Source organism: Pituophis catenifer, unplaced genomic scaffold, assembly GCF_029215685.1.
Source record: "Pituophis catenifer annectens isolate HBS135680 unplaced genomic scaffold, rPitCat1.0.hap2 SCAF_2, whole genome shotgun sequence".
In the NCBI taxonomy this organism is placed as follows: Eukaryota; Metazoa; Chordata; class Lepidosauria; order Squamata; family Colubridae; genus Pituophis; species Pituophis catenifer.
The window spans coordinates 234,332,551-234,345,645 of NW_027256882.1; the positions used below are offsets into that span (position 1 = coordinate 234,332,551).

At 43.0% G+C, this 13,095-nt stretch overlaps 1 protein-coding gene across 1 annotated transcript in view; it reads right to left on the reverse strand.

Moving 5' to 3' along the window:
- Positions 1 to 13,095, reverse strand: part of PTCH1 (patched 1) — a 94,725-nt gene that overhangs the window by 33,756 nt on the left and 47,874 nt on the right. Inside the window, exons 7-12 of the mRNA XM_070935638.1 lie at positions 9,308 to 9,429; positions 7,289 to 7,436; positions 5,673 to 5,804; positions 4,966 to 5,121; positions 3,269 to 3,367; positions 1,466 to 1,591 (exon numbers count right to left, since the gene is read on the reverse strand). Coding sequence (XP_070791739.1) covers positions 1,466 to 1,591; positions 3,269 to 3,367; positions 4,966 to 5,121; positions 5,673 to 5,804; positions 7,289 to 7,436; positions 9,308 to 9,429 — 783 coding nt within the window. The remainder of the gene's footprint in view (positions 1 to 1,465; positions 1,592 to 3,268; positions 3,368 to 4,965; positions 5,122 to 5,672; positions 5,805 to 7,288; positions 7,437 to 9,307; positions 9,430 to 13,095) is intronic.

Consider the following 13,095-nt stretch of genomic DNA (forward strand, 5'->3'; position numbering starts at 1 on the left):
ATCGCTGAGGCCTTCAGAGAGGAAGGCTGGAGGCTTTGACATTCTCTTCATAGAAATCCTCTTCACAACATCATTCCCAGTCGTGAGTTGGGATATTAGCTTAGTATTTGCTTTTGCCACTTATCTTTGCAGGTGGTCTCATCTGATGCATACCCCTAATCCTCTCACATCCTGTGCTGCTCGTCCCATGATTAATATCTCAAAATACAAAAATAACCTCTACTCTGCCACCTTCTGGCCATGTAGTATAATGGCATGGTGATTAGAGGATCTGGCCCTACTTTCCATCCTATGGCAGATGTAGCAATCTCACTGGGTAAACAAAATAAAATTTTATTTTAAAAAAGAAAATGCAAAATGTTAAAAAAAACTTTTTTTTTTTAATTTTAAAAAGCAAACATTTCAATGTGAGAGAACTGGTCACATACTGGTTTATCAATCAGTAAAAGCAGAATCAGGAAGATTTAAAAGAAAATATAATGGTTTTTATAGACCACTGATGGCAATCTGCCATAAGTGCAATACTCACTACCAAAATCACTGAGAAGATAGCAGAGAGTTTTCAAATTATTATTAGAGACCACAAGAAATTCTAAATATAATTTCTATCTTTATGAACACAGCTTGAGATTTGATTGAAAACTCAGGTTAAACATTCCATTTTGCAGTTGGTATAGAGACATAAAAAACCCTGAGATTTAGCACAACTCAGCATACAGAAATAAATAAACTTGCACAAATTTCACACCGTTTCTACTCCGTGTATCAGGGTTTTTTTCGAGAATTAGTAAATTTTTCACATTTTAAAACAGATTCAAAAATCACATGAGAAGATAACTGCAGTTTCAAGTCAACCATACTCATGAAAAGAAGCACATCTAAAATTAAGCATGTTCTGTAATAGCTTTCACCAATTGATGCCCTCCAAAAATGTGGACTAGAGCAGGGGTGAAATCCAGCAGGTTCTGACAGGTTCTGGAGAATCGGTAGCAGAAATTTTGAGTAGTTCGAAGAACCGGCAAATACCACCTCTGGCTGGTCCCAGAGTGGGGTGAGAATGGGGATTTTGCAATATCATTTCCCCAGGAGTGGGGAGGGAATGGGGATTTTGCAGTATCCTTCCCCGCCCAGCAAGCCACGCCCACAGAACCAGTAGTAAAAAAAATTGAATTTCACTGCTGGACTAGTCATTATTGTCTCCGGTGAGACTAGGGGAAACTGCTCTGATTTATATGCTTCTGACAGGAATATCAGTGCAGACCCTGTTGTCAACATATCACTTTGTTCCCTGCAGAACCATTCTCTAATTGGGAATTTGTGCACCTCATCCAATTCAAACGCTATGCTCTTGGCCAGGTTTCTCCACCAGCCCTCCCCAGTTGTGTTGTATGTGAAGAACTTCATCTCTGGACTGTATTGACAAATAATAAATTAAATGACATTTAATTTCACTTGAAGATCTTACTTGGAGTGAAAATGCCCGTAGAGCTGGAATGGGAATTAAGGCAGCCATGAAGAATGCAGTAACATTGCTAATAGATGTAAGGGCCACACTTGCACCTGTGCGTTTCAGACATTCCCCTGTTCTATCCTGAAACATAATAGATATATATGGAATTAATTTGCAATTACATAGTACATAATCTATAAAATTACAGTGTAATAGAGAAATAGATGTTGAACATAATTTACAGCCTGCTCTAATCAAAGATGCTGGAGGGTTCAAAGAAAATCAAAACAAATATAGCAAAAATGACCATAAGAACATCACACTTTAAGGCCAAAATTAGCTATTTAGCAGCAACCTTGTATACCACAAGTTTGACAGAAGAGAACTAGCCATTTTTAATGATTAGTAGAGGGTCTTTTGTTTTGGAGGGGGGATTTTTGTTTTTTTGAGTGGGTGGGTGGGTGGGTGGGCGGCAGTCATATAATTTTTATGTCATAAACTGTTTTATAAAATTTCAATTCCACAGGAGTCGTGGGTCTCAGATTTTGGACATATTCTGTAAGTCAGTCCATTGGAAGTATCTTGGTTTAAAAAAATTTTATTAGATTTTTATTCTTATTTATTACTTTATAAGTAACTCAAGGCAGGGAACATACATAATGCTCCATCCTCTTCCTATTTTCCTCACAACTACAATCATGTGAGGTGGATTGGGCTGAGAAAGAGTGGCTGGCCCAGTTGTTTTGCCCAGTTAAAGGTTATGGAAATGCTATTATATTTAATAATATATGCTTTTGCATCAGATTCCACTGTACATAGAAATGGAAAACTAAATGGAAAGTTACTACAAACAACTTTCTTCTTAATTTCCAAAATAGACTATAGAAGAAATAGCCTGATTGCAGAATGCAAAATAGAATATCAGTTCTCAAAAAACTTGGGAGAATGATTGAGATTTCAATTCAATTTATCCAAATAACCTTTTTGAAGAATAACATCTACTTTGGCAGATAATCACAAACTGACAACAAATATAATCTGTAATCAGCATTTCATTTCTCTAAAATAACATACTAATCATATTTCCAGATTTTTCTGTGGGGGGAGGCATTAATCTTCTATATATATAAAAATGGCTGTGTGTGTGTGTGTATGTTCCAGCATAACTCTGGAACGCCTCGATCAATTTCAATTAAACTTGGTACACAGATGACTTAGTCTCTAGAAAAAAATACACCCCTAACACCCCTCGGGGTGAATATAGCAGCCGTGCAGCCCAGCTGATCGGTCCCGGCGGCCTTCCGCAGCGGTCAAGCGCCACCTACTGGGCCATTCCGGACAGCGAGGACTGTTGTTGCCAGATGGGTGGCAGCCCGTGGCGGCCAGCCATGTGCAGCCCCAATGCCGCCGGGCGCCAGATAGTGGTTACCGGTGGGGGTGGGTAGGGGGTGGGGCCCAAAGACTTATAGTGATTTTGTGTATGATTTTACTTTATAATGTACATATACTGCAAGGATTGGGATACATAAATACCCGGACAACGCCGAGTTATCAGCTAGTCAAATATATATACGTCTCTGCTGATAATGCCAATTAAGTTACTGATTTTTGTCAAAAAGGTTCAGTTAATTGGGAAAACCATTTGACAGTTTCCAGTCATTTATACTGCTATTAGTTTACTCTGCATAGTTCCAAAATAAATAAACTGGTGCAACATAAGAAATTATTTATGTTGTCAGCTGCTAATTGAAAAACTAAAGTATAGATTTAATGAGCTTGCTGAATGCTTAAAGCAACGTAAGAAATACCTTAATTTACCTCAAATGGAATTCTCTTATTCTGCCCAGTTTCACTAAATGCATGTGCCAAAAGAAAGACATCATCTACCCCAACTCCAAGAGCAAGAAAGGGTAAAACCTGCATAAAAGGAGACAGTCAGCAACAACTATTTCATAACCAAAGAACAAGTTAATGAAGTAAGACAAGGAAGTGCAATCTTACACTTGACTTTACGCATAAGCAGAAATCTTGAGCTATTGCAGTTAGGAGGTCACAATTCTTTATGCACATCATTATTTACACCATTGAGTGTTTCTCTTCAGATACTGATCTTCATCATATTGTTAGGCCCAGTAGAAAGTAACAGGTTTTTGTGTGGATTCATGAGAACCAAAAGCTATTTTTACAATCCAGTTAAATGAGTCACTTGCTTTGAGCAACTAATATTGGATGCTATGTATTGCAGGATCTCTTTTTCCCTCGTTTTAGTTTGCTGTCTTCAGAAACTGAAAGCTTTATTTTAGCAGCTCAAGAAGCAGCTTTGTTTGCCATCTAATTACATAAAGGCTAAAACTCAACATGTCTCCTTTGTAGTTAAAAGGATGAAACAACTGACCACTTGATCAACGGCTGCAGCAAAATTTCACAAACCGACTACAAGCAGCATTATGACTGAGTTGCTAAAATTATTCCTGGAGACTTTGCCAGGGGTTTGGATTTGAATGTAGTAAAAATACTGAAACCTTCATATTGAGAAGGTTTTGGGAAATGAGCAGAATTAAGATATTACTGAAGTTTAAGATCCAAACAGGCAGGCATCTTGTTCATAACATGCCTGATGTATAAGAGTTATTGAAAAGGAGAAAGTCAGCTTCATTGATGTTGCTATTCTGGATAATGCTAGGATTGAGGAAAAACAATTGGAAAAAAATTCAAAATACCAGGATTTGCAGATTGCAGTTGAAGCTTATGGAAAAAGAAATCTGTTGTTATACCAATTGTGATTGGAGCCCTCACAGCAATACCGAAAGCACTGGAATATCTGGAAATATTCAATTTATCAGTCCCAAACACCCTATTTTTACAAAAAAGAAAAAAAGAATCCTCTACCCACACAACCTACATTCTTAGACATTATCTTAATAATTTGTAGGTCCTTCGTTAGGACTTTAATTATTAAGCTTATTATTAATCTAATAATCTTAGACTATGAATCTGTCGATTACCCACACATTATAATAATTTCCTGGAGAGAAGATTTTAGCCAATTGTGTCACGGTATGCATTTTCACAGCACACATGTTTGCACACCCTGCCTTTGGAAACAGGGCTTATTCAAGGACAATTTGAATTTCCCGGGTCACTGAAAATTTCAGCGCAGGTCTCGAATATTCAGCCTTTCCCCTCTTTATTCTACAGTTAACAACGAGTGCCTTTCAAAAATTTCAGTGCAAATTATAAAGCCCTTTTTGTCCCTGGTTTCCTCTGACATGCCATGCCAAAACCTGCAATTTTGTTTTGTGTGTGAAATGTAAATATACATCCCATAGAACCATATGCCATATTCAGAAGTCTTCTGGGCTTAAATAACCACAGCTATGACTGGTTTTAGGTAAACATATTAATTCAAACTTCTGAGAGTTGTTCTCTTAAAATCCATCCTCCTCCCCCATGAATACACAGCCCTCAATAGGAGACACCGCAGTACATCAACTTGCAAATGGTTCGTTTAATACCTGAGTTGTGGCAGCGTTAAAGGAAATCCCAATCAAGGAACACAGTCCCAATCCGGCAGCTACCGAGAGAGCAACCAACAAGACTCCTGCCAGACCCACAGCACCCTGGGATTTAGCACAGTCCCACCTCAGCATGGTTAAGCAGGCGTAGGCAAGCTGTAAGGAGAACAAAAGAATATTTTTTTCCTCCAAATGAGGCCTGACATCAGAGAAAGCCAGTTTTATGTTTCCTTTTCCTGACCAAAATTTTCAACAACAAAATATAATTTTAATGGAACACAGATATTGGAAGACACCGCTCAGCAGTGAGATAGAGTAATGGCTTTGCTTGTCTGATCCTGTCATTAAGTCTGAATCCCACCTCCACACATCTCAAACAAACATCTCTTCGGCTCTGTAACCATTTAAGAGGAAACCACAAAGAACAACCCCGTGGCCCCATCCCAAGCCAACTTTGTGCTCACGCTAATGAGCCACAGATCTTCCATGGATCAGAGACATAAGTGAGCAAGTGGCATAAAAATGCAGATTTTAAGGCTGTTAAAAACATTGTAAGGATGATTTGTATGACATCTTAGCATAAAAGACTCATGTAGTGGTATATCATGAATTACAGATTTCTCCAGCCTGGTCTCCTTTCCAGATCTGGATGGCATGAGCTTGAAGAAAACTGAGGAAGAATAAAATGAATATTAAACCTAATTTACCATTAATAGATAGCCGCTAGCAACTCGGATGACGCTGACGTCAGAAAATGACTTTAGGATGTCCTCCAGAGTCGTTGTCGTAAAGGAAAGCACCTTCTGAGTAGAGTTTTGTGCAAGACTTTGATGAGCAACCTATGAAAACAAGATGGGAGTTGTAATTACAGAAAGGAAGTCACCACAATATATAGGTAGTCCTCAACTTACAACAGTTCATTTAGTGACCGTTCAAAGTTACAACAGCACTGAAAAAACTGACTTATGACCATTTTTCACACTTACGACCATTGCAGCATCCCCACAGTCCCATGATCAAAATTCAGATGCTTGGCAATTGATTCATATTTATGACGGTTGCAGTGTCCCAAGGTCATGTGATCCCATTTTGCAACCTTTTGGCAAGCAAAGTCAATGGGGAATCCAGATTCACTTAACCATGTTACTAACTCAACAAATGCCATGATTTGCTTAACAACTGTGGCAAGAAAAGTTGTAAAATGGGGCAATCTGATTTAACAAATATTTCACTTAGCAACATAAATTTTGGGCTCAGTTGTGGTAACTCGAGGACTACCTATATTTCTGGAGCAAATTTCTACTGAGCACTAACTTTTTAGTTGTCGCTCTCTCTTTGTCTGTTGCTCTCCCTTCTCACTCACACACAGGCGCTCTCATCTACAAACACTACAGTTGCATCCTTGACCCTTTGTTAATATAATTGCCATACTCAATGCGGAGCCACAGCAGGCTGCTACAGATCAAATAAGAAGGTACACCTTGAAAGGGAGGAAAATGGCCATTTATTTTAAATAGTGAAACTGAAGAAGGCTCACAGCTCACTTGGCCCCTCCTGTACCCTTTTCTGCATTCCATCCAGAAGCCTACAACTGATTTGTTGTTATACCCAATCTAAAAACAACAAATTCTTAAGAGTAGCCCTCTCTTTTTTCATTGGCTGGACACTTCAAAGAGGTCACAAGCAGCTCAGCAAAGGTCAATGCCTGGGAAACAAAGGCCAGATAATGTCACATGACCTCACCAAGGGGACTGCAGCTGTGAACAGATTCTGTGGCGGGCTAATGTTTTCCAGACACCTTTGCTGAGGGGAGAAAAAAAAAAAAAGAATCATCCTAACCAAATGCTCACTTTTTCTCCTTAAGCTTTGGCAGCCCCAGAGTCAGATCGGCAGCTCAAGACAATGAATTTTAAAAGCCATACATTCTAACAAAAACACATTTCTCTTTCATTTTACCAACCAACCAACCTGCATTGTTTCCTTCAAACCTTGCTGGCAGATTTTTTTAATGTATTTTTTTCTTTTTTTAAAAAAAAAAGTTCTTAATCAGTCAATCCTAAGCACAATCTCCCATAAATGTTGGATTTCCACTTGCCTCTTTTCTAGCCAGCATACCGGCTGGGAATGGCAGGGGTTGAGTTCCAACACATAGTAGTATCTCCAGTCTCTAGCTTAGAGAGAAGAATGACTATAATGGAAGAGTATACTGATCCTAACAAGATTCACTACCTCAAGGGACATTTCCGAGGGACTGCAACAACAAGACCTAGTAGGGTTTACAATGAAAGGAAGAAACCGTTCTCCAATTAAACGTCCATTTTACCTCAACATACATCCTCTGCCATGCTTCCAGGATCGCAGCTGCCTTGTCCTCATTCCAGTTGATGTGCGAAACGTAGTCGTAACCCTTGAAGTGCTCATACATTTGCTTTGGAGTCATTAGCTGAAACATGGTCTGTAAAGCCTGAGCACTGCAAGACAGAATTGTGGACTTAGAAGGAGAAAGGGACAACCAAAAAAACCCTCTCCCTCCAAAAAAAAAAAAAAAAGCTGTATGGTATCACCAAATGTATAAGCTTTGCTTATGGAATGGGAATGATCTTTGCTGGATTTTTATGAAGGGCTGTTCTTATGGGCAGCAGAAGGCTAGAGTGATTAATGGTTGAACTGAGCAGAAAGCCATTTTTTTCATTTTTTTTTTTCTTCATAATTGCTCTACACATTCTATTTGACTAAGAACCATTTATGGTGTTTAAAATGAAGGGAAAAATCTAAATTATAAACTGGGGGTTTCCAAGCTTGGCCACTTTAAGACTTGTGGACATTCAACTCCCAGAATTCTCCAGTTTCTGGGAGTTGAAGTCCACAGGTCTTAAAGTTGTCAAAGTCAGACATTCCCATTTTAAAACCTCTATCTTCTTATATCTGGATAAATAAAGCTGATCCTATCTTAAGGAAATATAAGACTGATGTCGAGACATTGGAATATAGAAAGTCTTTGAGCTACCACCCAGTTTCTCTGTTAAAGGGCTGATCTGATTCAGTATTCTTATGTCCAATCTCTCTGTATAAATTAAATAAGGCGCCATTCACAAAGTAGCAGACCCTATAGAGGAGTCACACCTTTCAAGGAGATGGTTTGGTTGGCAAGCAATCTGAAGAAAATGGAAGACTTAAAGTGAACTTTTTCCCCCTCATGAAGCATAAAAAGTACACAAATTAACACAGTTGCAGTAAATGAGATCCTTCCATATGCAACAGGAACCAACAGAAGTTTCTATCACTGAATAGATTCTCATCTTCGGTCCAGAAGGGGGAGATGGGTGATCCTTTGTAATTGCATGTGATGAGGACACTGGGGAGAGGTAACAAAGTCATCTCCATCCTATTCCAGAGACCAAAATCTCCAATGAATCAAATAATCATTAGTCACCAAAAGATAGCCCTAGGCTACATAGGTATCATGGCCTCTTAATGTACAAGTGGAAAAAGAATAAAACTACTAGAGCTCAAATGGGAGATACACTTTGTTTCAAACTATTGCTCTCTGATTTAAATCATATGCTGCATGTTCCTTTTTTCTTGGCATTATATGTACTTAGGAGGTCTTTAATTTTAATATTTTTACTGAACATTATTCCCATTATCTCATAAACAAAAATTCATTTTGTAGGTATAATAAATAATAATATTCTCACTGAGAGTCAATTTGGTATAGTATTATTGTTATCCTTCAGACGGGGACATTGTTTGATGGGTGGTGTTTTTTTCTTTCGAGAGCGGGCATTGAAATTTCACTGTAATGTGTGCCATTGTGTATGCTGAAAAATGACAATATAGGTTGTCTTATCTAACTAAGGCATCAGGCTAAAAACTAGGAGACTGTGAGTTCTAATCCTGCCTTAGGCACAAAGCCAGCTGGGTGACCTTTGGCCAGTCAGTTTCTCTCATAGGAAAGAGGCCATGGCAAACTACATCTGAAAAACCTTGCCAAGAAAACTGCAGGGACTTGTCCAGGCAGTCTCCAAGAACTGGATATGACTGAATGGAAGAAAAAAATATCTCACATTACTGACAGTAAGGTTTTCTGTCAAAAGAAAACAGTAACTGGATTTACATTTCACATTAAGCCATGGTTTGTTTAAAGCAAGATCTGTTGACTAAGAACAGTTGACTAGGTTCAAATATAGCACTAAGTTATAAGCCATGACATAGGGAGACAAATAGCTAGGTTGACACAAGAGTCTAAGCCAAGACCATCCAAACCATAGTGCAGCCTAGAGAATGTGCAGACCCAAACCAGGATGTCCCAGGCAAGAATTACTGGATTAGGAGTGCTTACCTGACAAGTTTCCCAGTATCATTTTTAACAGTGCCACCAATAATCAGTTCTTCTTGCCAATGCATGTATTTTTTTGACAACCCATAGCATCCACCGCTTAAAGCAAGGGCGACATCAAGAGGCTGAAAATATTTTTAAAAAATAAAAGAAGGTGTTATAGAATCAAAAGACAGGAAAGTTCACATTTTTGGAGGATCACTGATACCACTTTGCATACCCCTAAAGGTAAGTGTTCTAATATGCATAACTCCTGCAAATCCTGCTCTGGTTGCAAACTTTGAATGGGGTGGGGAGAGAGCAAGAATGTTCTTTATGAAAGTATTTTCATGCTACCAGGATTGATTTTGGCAGATGTAGTTTTGGCTTTTCTCTCAAGTTGGTAGCTGTACATTTTTATCTTTTTCCAGGTGGTTTTACCTCTAAGTAGAGAGAAGTAGCTGCCTTAGGTAGTAGATTTTGGTTGTCATGAAAAGCTAGCAAAGGCTGATTTAGTCTGCTCTTGTATTGTTATTGCTAAGGATACAGCATTTGAGGGATTGTCTGATTCACGTGGCAAAACAACATGATTATTTTGGGTAACTGTAGTCTGTATGAAAGGAAGCCATTTATTTTTCTAGCTTAGGCAGCAAATAAACTTCAGCTGCCCTGTGTTGTCCCTAGAAAATTTATTAAGCAAGAACAACAACAACAATAATAAAAGCAGAGAATCAAGAGAGAAAAAAGGAAACTTCACTCCAGCAACACAGTAAAATCTTTAGAGAAGTCACTCATACCCTGTCTACTTCCTCTCTACCAGGGGGTAGGGGGATAACCCACTTAGGGGAGGGTCGGACCGGGCCAGGATGTGCGGCGGGGGATGGGGGGGATCCAGGGGTAACAGGGGGGGTCAAGCTTGTCCAGACTGTTTCCATCATTGGTACTGTGAGTGGGAGGGGTAGATATGGCGGGAGTAGGGGGCCATATCATGTTAAGGGAGCACGCACCCGCTGTCTTCAAGTGGTAGGGCGCTCCGGCCCCCATAGCTCCACTCGTTCTCCAGGTTGCACAGACCCTCAGGGCCCGGGCCTTCGACTGATGTTGTGCAACGCCAGGTCTGTAGTAAATAAAGGCCCCCTCATTTCTGATCTTATTCAGGAGGGGGGAGCGGACCTGGCGGGTGTTACGGAGACCTGGTTGGGCCCGGAGGGGTCCCTCTGGTAGAAATGTGCCCACCAGGCTTCCACGCATTCCATCAGCCGAGGCCTCAGGGGAGGGGCGGGGGAGTAGCAGTTATTATTAGTGAAGGCCTTAGGCCGAGGGAGACCACTGTTCCTCAGACAGCCGGTTGTGAGTCCCTCCTTGTGAAGTGGGGTCATGGGGTTCAGATGGGCTTGTTGATCACGTACCTGACTCCCTGCCACGTGGCTGCAGCCCTGCCCGAGCTATGTTATCGCCGCGGTGGCGGTTGATACCCCCAGACTTATGGTCATGGGGGATTTCAACCTGCCGTCCGCGGGTGAGGCATCTGAGGTGGCTCGGGAGTTCATGGCTTCCATGATGGCCATGGACCTGACCCAGCTAATTCATGGCCCTACACACAGGGGGGGAAACACACTGGCCCTGGTTTTTGTCTCTGGACAATGGTTGAGTGATCTTGAGATAGGGGACATAGTCATTGAGCCCTTGTCATGGTCGGATCACTCTCTCCTTCGCCTTGACCTTCGAACCGCGGTACCCCGCCGCAGGGAGGCGGAACCAGTAAGATGGTACCGCCCCAGGCGCCTGATGGAACCTGATAGGTTCCAAAGGGAGCTTGGGCCAATCCCCGAGGATCTTGCACACACCTCGACTGGAGACCTAGTGGCCGCTTGGGATAGAGCGGCCGCTGGAGCTCTGGATCAAGTCATGCCTTTGCGGCCTCTGACCCGGCGCCGTTCTCACCTGGCTCCTTGGTTTACTGAGGAGCTGAGGGAGATGAAGCGCCAGAAAAGACGCCTAGAGAGTAGTTGGAGGGCTAGTCTTTCTGAATCGGACCGGACACTGGTAAGATCTCATATTAAGAATTACCTAGTGGCGATAAAAGCAGCAAAATGTACTCATTGTGCTGCTCTTATTGCGTCATCAGATAATCGCCTGGCCGCCTTGTTTAGGGTGACCCGCTCCCTGCTCCACCAGGAAGCGCGGGAGGACCCTTTGGAGGGAAGAGCCGAGGACTTTGTTCAATATCTGCATGACAAAATCACTCAGATTCGGGAAGGTCTGGACTCTGACTGGGTAGGTCCAGCGAGGGTGACGGGGGCAGGTCTTGAGAATGTTATCTGGGACGAGTTTGATCCTGTGACCCCAGATGACGTGGACAGGATTCTGGGTAGACTGAACGCGACCACATGTTTGTTGGACCCGTGTCCCTCCTGGTTAGTACTGGCTTCCCGGGAGGTGACGCGAGGCTGGCTCCAGGGGATTATAAATGCTTCATTGGGTGAGGGTGTCTTTCCCACCGCCTTGAAGGAGGCAGTGGTGAGGCCTCTCCTCAAGAGAGGACCCGGCAGTATTGGCTAATTATCGTCCAGTCTCCAACCTTCGCTTCGTTGCGAAGGTTGTTGAGAGTGCGGTTGCACGACAGCTTCCCCAGTACCTGGATGAAACGTCGTATCTAGATCCGTTCCAGTCGGGTTTCAGGCCTGGGTACAGCACGGAAACGGCATTGGTCGCGTTGGTTGATGATCTCTGGAGGGCTTGGGACAGGGGTTGCTCCTCTGTCTTGGTCCTGTTAGATCTCTCAGCGGCTTTTGATACCATCGACTATGGTATCATGCTGCACCGGTTGGAAGGGTTGGGGGTGGGAGGCACCATATTACGGTGGTTCTCCTCCTTTTTCTCCGACCGGTCGCAGTCTGTGTTGACAGGGGGGCAGAGGTCGACCCCGAGGCCCCTCATATGTGGGGTGCCGCAGGGATCGGTCCTCTCGCCCCTTTTGTTCAACATTTATGTAAAGCCGCTGGGCGAGATCATCCGTGGTTTCGGGGTGAAGTACCATCAGTACGCTGACGACACCCAGCTGTACATCTCCACCCCGGACCACCCCAACGATGCCCTTGAAGTGATGTCCCGGTGCCTGGAGGCCGTACGGATCTGGATGGGGAGGAACAGGCTCAGGCTCAACCCATCCAAGACTGAGTGGCTGTGGTTTCCGATGTCCCAATATAGTCAGCTGGTGCCATCGCTGACTATTGGGGGCGAATCACTGGCCCCCACGGAAAGGGCTCGCAACTTGGGCGTCCTCCTGGATTCACGGCTGTCTCTAGAAGAGCACTTGACGGCCGTGACCGGGAGGATTTTTCATCAGGTTCGCCTGATCCGCCAGTTGCATCCCTTTCTAGATCGGGACTCCCTACACACGGTCACTCATGCCCTCGTCACCTCTCGTCTGGACTATTGTAACGCTCTCTACATGGGGCTCCCCTTGAGGTGCACTCGGAGGCTCCAACTGGCGCAGAGTGCGGCCGTGTGGGTGGTTATGGGAGCAATGTGGAGCTCCCATGTAACACCTCTCCTGCGCGAGCTGCACTGGCTCCTGGTGGTCTTCCGAGTGCACTTCAAGGTTCTGGTTACCGCCTTTAAAGCGCTCCATGACTTAGGACCTGGTTATCTACGGGACCGCCTGCTACCACCAATAGCCTCCCACTGGCCAGTACGCTCCCATAGAGAGGGGCTCCTCTGGGTGCCGTCGGCCAAACAATGTTGACTGGCGGCCCCTAGGGGGAGAGCCTTCTCTGTGGGGGCACCTACGATCTGGAACGAGCTCCCCC